This window comes from Plasmopara halstedii, assembly GCF_900000015.1.
Source record: "Plasmopara halstedii genome assembly, contig: Scaffold_7, whole genome shotgun sequence".
Classification (NCBI taxonomy): domain Eukaryota; phylum Oomycota; class Peronosporomycetes; order Peronosporales; family Peronosporaceae; genus Plasmopara; species Plasmopara halstedii.
In genome coordinates, this window is record NW_020186929.1 from 61361 (window position 1) to 71301 (window position 9941).

The 9941-nt window shown below is 44.4% G+C and overlaps 5 protein-coding genes across 5 annotated transcripts; 1 reads left to right on the plus strand and 4 right to left on the minus strand.

The window, feature by feature from the left end:
- Positions 1–237: 237 nt before the first annotated feature.
- On the minus strand, positions 238–938 carry PHALS_13855 (Putative transcriptional regulator DJ-1; the record flags this gene model as incomplete). Its single annotated transcript, XM_024723025.1, has 3 exons — positions 238–582; positions 650–844; positions 915–938. 3 exons carry the CDS (start codon positions 936–938, stop codon positions 238–240), a joined length of 564 nt encoding a protein of 187 aa, XP_024571460.1.
- A 378-nt stretch (positions 939–1316) lies between these two features.
- PHALS_13856 (splicing factor 3a) lies at positions 1317–3324 on the minus strand (the record flags this gene model as incomplete). The annotated part of the gene is made up of 7 exons (XM_024723136.1): positions 1317–1335; positions 1414–1456; positions 1526–1648; positions 1717–2693; positions 2753–2992; positions 3058–3158; positions 3226–3324. 7 exons carry the CDS (start codon positions 3322–3324, stop codon positions 1317–1319), a joined length of 1602 nt encoding a protein of 533 aa, XP_024571461.1.
- Positions 3325–3484: 160 nt separating this feature from the next.
- Positions 3485–5876, minus strand: PHALS_13857 (sumo ligase; the record flags this gene model as incomplete). The annotated part of the gene is made up of 4 exons (XM_024723247.1): positions 3485–4309; positions 4382–5137; positions 5204–5659; positions 5727–5876. 4 exons carry the CDS (start codon positions 5874–5876, stop codon positions 3485–3487), a joined length of 2187 nt encoding a protein of 728 aa, XP_024571462.1.
- Positions 5877–6279: 403 nt separating this feature from the next.
- Positions 6280–8437, minus strand: PHALS_13858 (Serine/threonine protein kinase; the record flags this gene model as incomplete). The annotated part of the gene is made up of 10 exons (XM_024723359.1): positions 6280–6384; positions 6452–6541; positions 6630–6719; positions 6782–6839; positions 6911–6963; positions 7026–7101; positions 7163–7207; positions 7302–7371; positions 7437–8117; positions 8182–8437. The coding sequence occupies 10 exons, from the start codon at positions 8435–8437 to the stop codon at positions 6280–6282; spliced, it is 1524 nt and encodes a 507-aa protein (XP_024571463.1).
- A 4-nt stretch (positions 8438–8441) lies between these two features.
- On the plus strand, positions 8442–8914 carry PHALS_14721 (uncharacterized protein). Its single transcript, XM_024723470.2, has one exon. The coding sequence runs from the start codon at positions 8541–8543 to the stop codon at positions 8718–8720; it is 180 nt and encodes a 59-aa protein (XP_024571464.1). The 5' UTR covers positions 8442–8540; the 3' UTR covers positions 8721–8914.
- The last annotated feature ends 1027 nt before the right edge of the window (positions 8915–9941 follow it).

The following is a 9941-nucleotide window of genomic DNA, read 5'->3' on the forward strand; positions in this document are numbered from 1 at the left end:
AAAAATACCAGCTAGCCCGGTGGCTGCCACCTGCGCCAACACCTCGAGATCAATGCCCATGCTAAGATTCCCTACGTCAAGTGATGCACCCTTTCCTCTAGAACCGCTGGTTGCGAGCAGAATTTAAGCTACATAGTTAGTACACAATGCAACGCTTGGTGGAATTAAGCCACATGAGCGCGAAAGCATTCTTTTTTTAACTGTGTCTGGCACTTGAAATTAAAAGTACACATTTTTTTAGAACGAAGTGTCGAGCAAACCCTGGGCAACCAATTGCGCCTTCTCAAAACCGCATAGTAACTCAACGAGCTTGATGCCCATCGCCATGGCAGTGCCCGGTCCGCGACTAGTTACGCACTTTCCGTTCACTACGACGTTTTCATGCTTATAGTCCACGCCTGTCATTTTCGACTCAAAAGTTGGGTAACTGGTTGCTGGACCAGAGGCAAGCAGACCATGCGAGTGCAGCACAACAGCAGGAGCAGCGCAGATGGCACCGTACAGGTTGCCGTTTTCTTTTTGCTGTTTAAGCAGCGTTACTAACTCCTTGGAGTCGCGAAGATGCTCAGCACCAGGCATGCCCTGCAATCAGTGTAATATTAAAATTCGAACTTAAAAATAAAGGGATCGATTAATAAGTCTTTCGTACGCCGGGGATAACAATGAGATCAAAACTCTTGCCGACGCAGGCTTCAATGGTCACATCGCCCTGCAACTTGATGCCTCGTGACATTATTACAATATTGTTGGGGTTTTTACCGACAGTGGCCAGTGTCACTTGAACACCACCACGCGTGAGCACATCAGCTAGCGTAATAGCCTCAATCTCTTCCGTGCCGTCTGCCTGGCACGTATCAAATGTTGCTAATTAAAAGAATTCCGAGATATATGAAATCAATCACAGATGTACGTACAATGGGGATTAAAGCAGTGGTCATTTTGGTGGAGAAGTGGCAAGCTCTGGCGCGAGAATGAAGGTGTTGGATACAGCGATAATATTTACGCATACTGATTTTTTACCCAATCATCAAAATTTCACCAGATCTAAATGGCCACTCTGGGTCAACTTCAATTTTTATTTTGGTATTATTGTTGAGAGGGTGCTGATGCAAGCAACATTCGTAATTCTGTCCCTTACCTCGCAAATCGAAGTTATGTTATACTTTTGCTGCTTACAAAGCGGCGACATCGGTGTGATAAAGCCCTTTTCTATCATCAGTATTAAATGAGCAAGACAAGCAAGCGACATACGGAAAGTCTCAACGGTATTGGTTCTAATATTCATCGTCTTTGTGGCCGATTGACATATGATCACTTCATCGTACCGCACCTGTTCTAGCGGATCCAAACACGTACATCTATAAGGTAATCATGCCGCACACGGTCTTAGTATACTTTGTGAAAGCAAATTACCTCGTTTGAGTAAGAATTATAAAAGTGAATTGACTTGCTAGCTCTGGCGAGCAATAAGACCAACCCAAGTACTCTTCTGTCGCTAAGTTGCAGCTGTCTGATCATAGCAAACCTTGCCGAGCCAGATCCTCGAACGTCTTTCGATTAAGTACGTTGCCTTCTGAATCTTCGAATTCCTCCTCATTTGCGGCATTCCAGCTTTCAGCATCGATCTGGTCTTTAAGCTTCTCGTAAACTGTTTAAAAAGAATCACCAGTGCAGCATTCAGTTTTAATTCAAGAAAATTCACGCAATTGCACCTACGTTGAATAGCATCTCTCATAAGTGTGATATCATGGAAATGTTTCGTGTTTGGAATCTTCAGACAACGCATTCCAAAGGCATGGCGCCACTCTTGAAAGTGGCGATCAAATGCACGTCGTCCCCAATAGCTGTGATTACCACAGATTTCGCACTTATACTCGACACCAAGGCCGTGCAACTTGTACAGCCAATACGGAATAGGCTTGCCATCCCAGCCAATAGGTAAGTTTAAAGGATTGTACAGCTGCTCTTCTTCCTCATCTTCTTCATTCTCATTTTCAACGTCTACATCAGAGAATGTACCTTCATCCTCTTCTTCGATTTCTGCTTGTAATTCCTCGTGTGTCCTCGTCTGCTTTAGTTCCAAGTAAGAAATTGTACCTTGCACGACTTCCGTCAAAAGCTCATACATGCGGCGAATCAGGACTTCGTCAAAAGCAATGGACTTTTGCTTCGCCTCCACTACCATCTTGGTGTCTTTGCGTAATTTCGCGCCATTAGAGGCGGCGCCGTTACTCATTGAAGAGATTGCTGTATTTGCAGCAACTGCCTTTTTGTGTTTTTTTCCTTTCAGATGGCCATCATACACACCTGCCGAGCCGAATGCTTTGTTACAAAGCTTGCAAAAATGCTTACAACTTTTGCTGTAGTCCTTAGTATCACTTTCTTGATTCACATCCCACCCAGCAACCTCATGTAAAGCCCATTGCTTTTCGAACTTAGCAGAAGTTTCAGCAATAACATCATCCAAATCCACAAGAGGCTGCGTCCGGCGATAGAAACCTAATAGATACTCCTTTAAGTCTGTCAAGTACTGCTGGTACGGCATTGATTGGGTCTTCTGTGCTGTTGGAATGGCCGAGAAATCCGCAAAAGACGCTAGATACGCCAGATAATCAATTGGGGGGCCAACCGATTTCTGCTTTCCCTTGATCACAGAACGAGACCCTAGAGCTTTTTGAGTCTTCAGGGCTTGCCTTCAGTATATAGATCTTCAATTAGCATTATGCGTAAAATGCTTTTGAGTTTAACGTACCATTTCAGCTCTGGAATATTAACAAAGCGCGTAAAGAATTCGTTCAAATCTACGTACTTCCCAAAACGCTCATCGCCCGAAAATTGTACGTTTGGATGCAATGCCTCTTCCAAATTAGGCTCGTGGGAGACGATCGAGTTCGGATATTTGCGGTGGAATGACCGAACAGACTTAAGTTGCTCATAAAATGACGTAAATACCGCTCTTCCGCGCATGTTGTCTGTCTCCTCAGCAAAAATGCTGCCCGATAATAACTAGAGTAAGAATAACCACTAACAACAGCTCAACTATGAAGCAAGACATACTTATCCTCGTCATCGTAAAGCTCCTTCACGTGCTTGCTGTGCTTCGCTACTTCGTTAAGTAAGATGCTTACCTTGTGACCGTGCAGAATGCGGCTACGATGCTGTCATAGTGCTTTTTCTTAGGATAACCAGTTATGAATCAATGATTGGTCAGTAGAAAAGGCGTACATTGCGTGATTTCTCGCTAAGCGTGGCCACGATCGCGCGCTCAAGCATTTCGATTTCCTCCTGTTCAGCGCGTAGCTGCTCCAGCACAGTCGACGACATGATCAGGAACTTGACGACTAAGTGTAAGGATCACGTTTTAATAACGCGGCTAATATGAAATTAAATTAATCTGTTATGGTTATTCAAAAGATGGCGCAAGATGGCTACAGTCTCCATTTTAATCACAATCTTCACAATTCTAAAAAAGCGAAATAATGACTCATTCGCTGTCGCTTTCCAGTAATGAAATTATGTCCATGTCGTTTGGCATCGTCGTAGGCTTTTGAAAAGATCTTGCTTGACGTCGTTGTCGCTGGTCAAACGGGTTGTCTACGTTATGATTCCGAGAAAACGAGGCCATTGAGTTGGCCAAGTTGGATTCCGCCTGGCTCAACAAATCTCGTGAAGGCTGTACAGCCATTGATGCAGGTGTGACCGTGGAAGCCGGTAGAGACAGGCTGCTGACAGCCGAATTAGGGGGAATAGAATGCATCCACGATGACGAGCTACTTGTGTTAGTCGTGAAGCCATTCGAGGGAAACAGATTTTCGTCTAATGGAAACGGGAAGTATTCGCCGCAATTGCCATCACTAGTCGTGTCGGTGATGGTTGATATTGGGGCTGACGCCGAAGGCATATCCCAAGCATCACTGCTCACTGTTAATATATCCATGTCGTCACCAAGAGGAGTTGAAGCAAATACCGTTGAAGGTACAGCAATCGATGCATTTTTTGTGGTTTCTTCATCATCATCATCACTTGTTAATAGATCAATCTCGACTGGCACAGTTGCACTTGATCCTTGGGCATCAATTGTCGGTGCTGATAATGTGGAAGTTGATACTGATGCTGAAGCTATTGCCAATTCAGGCTGCTCTGCCTTCACCTTTTTTGCTGAAGGCTCTGCTACCAAGTCCTCTTCCAGCCTTCGTTTCCATGATCCATCTGGGAAGATTTCGACTTCTTCCAGATCTTCCTCGCCTTGAACTTCTATAAGAAGCTTTTTTAAATAAGGATCGATGCGCAAATCGGATGCTTTAATAAACTACATACATAAATTGATGAGCAAACACGACACACATATATTCTATCAATATAAGATAGGAGACTCTCATACCTGATGGCACACTGTACACCGCCACGCCTTCGACCGAGCTTTCTTGCAGAACAATATAAATGTTTTCAAATCAAAACACTGCAAATGTTTGCAGTGTATCCCTCTAGCCGGAAGATCAATGACACACAGACCCAGCGGACAACGGACCGACAGCATTGTGACGGTAGCAACGACGTCATCCTCGTCTTCACTGCCAAACGACTTGATAACAACTTCCTTTGCGCTTTCGTATGTTACATTCTTTGACGCCTCTTTCACTTCATTGACAAGGTCATTGATGTCGCGTACTTCTACGATTTGGACCATAATCCCAAAAACCGACGGATTCTCAACAGTCCGAATATCGATAACGTTTCGCCCTACCCGAGAGTACTGAAAAATGTTTGCAGGGATTTCTCGCAGAACTTTAGAAGGGTTAGCATGCCCTGGTGGAGCACGCTGTGTAATCGGCACACCAAAACCATTAACATTCAGTTGTGTTGAAGCTGGCCAGCAGTGTCCAGTCGCAAGGTCCTCTTTTACAGCAAAACAGCGCAATTGGAGCTCTAGCGATCCTGGCGACATTGATCCAGGCTTTGGATCACGTTTGGCATACATAGTATTAAGATCATTGTCTGTGATATAATATTCAAGTCGAAATGTGCTTGCAGCCTTGGCAAAACGCACAAAGTTGGGATCCAGCACTGTTTTCTGGACTTGATAAAATGGATCGTATGTCTTGGACCGACACATCTCACAGTACCAGTCGCTGCTCAGCTATTGCAACATAAAGCGCGACATTAGTATCGAACCACCAGACTAATCAAACACGGACCCACTCACCGTTATCAGCTGATGACACTTCGCATGCACCATCAAGCCACAATCAACACATTTAACTACCTTGCCCGAAACGCCATGCGTTGCGCAAAAACATCGAGCGCCATTGAGTGCTGCAGCCTGCGTTGGGTTGTACATATCCACTCCATTGGGCAAAGGAATTACACTTGATCCTTGCGGCGTGGTGCTTAACGCCCCAAATGGTAGTTGGGCTCGGGACACATGGCGGTGTCCGTAAATCTGGGCGGGAATCGAGCACGTTGTCGGCGTCGTAGGCGGAATCGGACCAATACCAACTGATATCTGAGGCGCCGGACAAAAACTTCCCGAGACCACCTGCGGCGTAGGAAGTAAGGTAGGCCTGCCTCTCAATTGCTGATCAATGCTCCGCATACCAGCTGCAAACCGCTCTGTATAAAAGCCAGTCGATGTATTGCCACAAGCCTTATCAGCAAAAGACTACAAGCCGCAAATCACACGAATTAATAAAAGTAAGAGCTATTGAGTACAAAGTTGATGCTCCAACCTCTAATTCAATTGCGATGCGCTCAACGAGCTCCGACTTGCGCCCAGAGCGAGCTAAATTTAAGTCCATGAGAATGTTGCGCAACTCCGGCATGCGCAGCTGATTAAGTCGAGAGCGAAGATCGCGTAACTGGGCAGTAGAAGCGCTCATTCTTGTGTTATCTCGGGAGTAAAACCTGCTTGACGCGAGCGTTGACCTAAAGGTTCTTCTCGCTCGCCCTTCCCGTGGACTCTGTGCGCTCAGGCGGCATGTCCTGCCCGGCGCCGGGTGGATAGCGGCGCATCTTGTAATTTATTAAAAGAAGAAATGCTCGTTGCTGAAAGTGTGATACTGGGAACTGTATTCCTACTACAAAATGATCGTATCGAGATTGTCGAAATTTACGGTATTTTGCTTTCCAAAAGCGGTCATAAATGTAGTTATTATTATAAAAGTAGTCTATGGATGTAGTTTGTTTATTTCTTTAGTAATTTTAAAATAGCATAAGGGATTAATTAAATAATACTTTGATATAAAAAAAGAAAAGTGTTACTTTATTTTAGTTTTACATCGTTCAAAATCCGCGCCTGTTTACTCGTCGAGTTGACAGTGGGGCGAACCAGCGGTGAGCCTTGATTTGCTGCAGTGACAGACGCTTCTGAGGCGATTTCTGCAAAATCTTTACGCAGCCAGCACAGCGAAATGTTAATCTTTTGCACTATCGATAATAGAAGAAGTGGCGTTACCCTCGTGATCAAATCCTTTGCCGCAAGCGAGACCATTGAAGGCACATAAAGTTGACCTTCGGTAATGAGTTCGATCGTTTCGTTTTGTCCCTAGATAAATGAAGTAAACAAGACTGTTTGATCTCAAATCTTAACCTCACTATCAACTGTGCGATATAACGTAAATAAAGATGCTTACGGGCGCTTCAAACGGAGGTTTGCCCACCAGTAGCTCGTACATAATGATTCCAATAGCCCATATATCAACGGACTCATCATATTTTTCTCCCTTAATCAAATAAGCAAGATGAGCCTGACGGTACAGCAGAGAGACATATCATAAATACACACCCGAATCATCTCCGGCGACAAGTAATCCAAAGTGCCGCAAAGAGTATCGCGACGAGTTCTACACATCTCACGACAAAGTCTTCTAGTCACTAGCTGATTCGAGTGATTTAGTTTCCCAGTTTTACTTACGCAGCGGTCACATTTGCAGATGACCAACCGAAGTCGGCAAGTTGGATTGTCCCCTGACACAGAAGCAACCACACTCGTTAGTCTTCATTCGGCAAAATTCATTGACATCCCATACCTCCTCGGATAAAAGGAGATTTTCAGGTTTGATATCGCGGTGAATTACGTGCTGGGTATGACAAGCTTCCAGTGCACTGAGACAGACAGCGACTGAGTTGCGAATACATCTCATTATGTCAACCATTGATCTCTCACCTGACGAGCTGTGCCGTGTAAAGCATGGTTTGACGCTCAGAAAATCTAATTGGTGAGATCCAGAGATTTGTCATGAGTTTTTGTAGGTTCCAGTGCTTGTTCTAAGAGATCAAATTGCTAACGTTTCGAACCAACTTACCGTCGCCCAGGCATGGAACGCATTTTCTTGTAAAGGTCTCCACCTCCCGCATATTTCAGCACCAGGTACACTGTATATAGTACAAAGATTTAGCTAGTGAACACATCGAGCAAATCGAGCCTCCATCATTGTTACCTCGTGTGGCATCCTGAAAAGTGGCATACAGCGGCAAGATGTTTTCGTGCCGGATACGCGAATGAATTTCCACTTCTTTTCGTAGTTGATGAGCGACTCCAGCAGCTTTCAGTTGCTCTTTCACTAACACTTTAAGTGCAACGACCATAAGAGAGTGTTTCTCCCGAGCAAGATACACTTGCCCAAATTTGCCAGTCCCAAGTTCTCGCCCAATTTCGAAATCGTCCAGACTCCAAGCTTTTGGCGGCTGAATTTGATCATTTTTTTCCGGATGTTGCGTTTGTTGATCTTCGTAGTCCATCATTTCTGCTGGAGCCGGTGGTGGTGGTACAGTCTGTTCAGTCACAAGCTGTCGTGATAGTGGTATACATTGTGTGTGGTTTATAGTGTTATTTGTGTCATTCTGAGGCTGAGGACTCGAGTATGCTGGAATTCTTTTAGATGCCCCCGCACCTGCGTACGGAGGTCTATTCATTGCTGTCGCACTTGATGTTCCAGACCGAAGCCGGCTTGCCCCCGTGCTATACGATATTTTCGTAGTTGCTGATGGAAGTCTAGATCCCTGGTATCTTCCAGCAGTACTGTTAGCAGTTGGTCGTGCGTAAGATGGCAGTAAACTAGATGATACGGGTGGAGTCACTCGATGTGCCAGAGAAGACGTCGTCGGTGCCATCAAGCGACCTATACCATGCAAAATATACAGCTCGTCAGCGACAATCCCTAATTCTCTGTATGGCATACGCACTTGCGGCCATCGATCGATTGCTAGTGGCATTGCGTCCGTGAAATGGTTGGCGGTAGGTTGACGAAGATGCTGTTGAAGACGCAGATGATAGCTTTGCGCGATGGTATCGTCCAAAGGGAGCGTTCGGCGCTGGCGATGCGTCCTTCATGTCAACATCCACTGTGGTGTTACTTACAGAGGATGCAGACCGGCCAAAATTGGGGCGGCGATTCTCATCTGATCGCAAGCGGAATGAACCAGAATTCGAGCTGGCCATCTTGGTTGCAATACGACAACGAAGTAAAATATGAAGAAAAGGATAACAATATTTTGCTCAAAAACGAATATTTCGCTAACTTCTTAACGTATAGTATGATAATATGGCTGTCACTTCGTCAAATGCATCCATGTCGGTGGCTGCTCAGCTACAAGAAAAACTTTGTCTTGATCGCACCACTTTTCTTACTCGATTACAGAGGACCAATATAAAAGTCGGAGTGATTACTTCAGTATGCGAAATCATCGCATTGTCCATGATTTCAGATATCTGTAACAAATAATATAACGCAAGCTACATGTCGTTTATGATTTTTTTGAATAATAAAAAAAGAGTCAGCTGGGGGCATCGCTACAGAATCTTTTGCCTGCATCAGGGTATGATTCGTACGCTTATCAGCACAGTTATGTGTATAAATACTGTTTGATGTTAAGCGACAGTGGCAGAAATCTCAAACATTGTCTAAACTGTCAATGAGGAACAGATGAAGTACAGTAGCGTCAGTCATAGAGAAGGAAAAATAATGTTTCATATCATAAAGATTCATGTTGTGCACTTGCAGCATCGCTACCTCATTACCCCAGCTTGTAATGATACAGGATTCGAGCTGTAGTAGAGTAAAGGTACAAGGTGCCATTGCATTCGTAAGCTTACATTCCTGCAACGCCTTTGACTGTAAATTTTCCAAAATTGCCCATGATGGACGTGAAGCCTGCAGTTCTGTAAAGTTTCAAGAGATCAGCATTCAATATGCAGTTTGAATACCTTACTACTTCAGAAGAGAAGCACCGATCGTCGATAGTATGCCAGTAAATCAGCAGTCAGACATAAGTTTAGTAAATTTCCACGCGAAAGTGGACGAAAGATTATTTAGTCAAAGCAGACGAATGTAAGAGTGCGCTGTTCAAAAATGGTCCCTCAAACACAACACACACGCTTGTGCAGCGAGGGAGCGATTCCCGACGTGGAGGGAGAGATCAGTTCGACTTGGAGGAAAGAAGAAGCACTTATACCTCAAAGGTAGATTTGCAACTGAATCTATAGGACCCTTTGGTGATTTGCATGTGGTTTCTGATTACATGCAAAACAACCCAAGGGCTCCCGGAGGTTTTACTGATGAAATTTTGGTTTCCTGATCTATAAATCAAAAGTGTCACGGGGTTACACGTACCCTGGTAACAGGGGTGTGTGTCACACGAGAGGTGCATGGTGTGACTGCACCCAGACAAGAATACGGTATGTGGCTAGGTAGCCAGTAGTTATGCATGAATTTAGAATTTACTATATATATTTGGTAAGATCTATACATTTAAATTAGGCGGTTTTGCCGCAGATATAAATAAATAAAGCTTTTGAATTTAAATCGAAGAGTTTATTAGCCTTGGTTAAGGTACTAACTACCATTGGAGGTAGCAAATTGCGATCCGCTACACTCGTATTATTTCTTGTAAAGAACGAAAGGTCGATGACCTAAATTACGCTTCCTCAAGCGCTAAGCTACGGC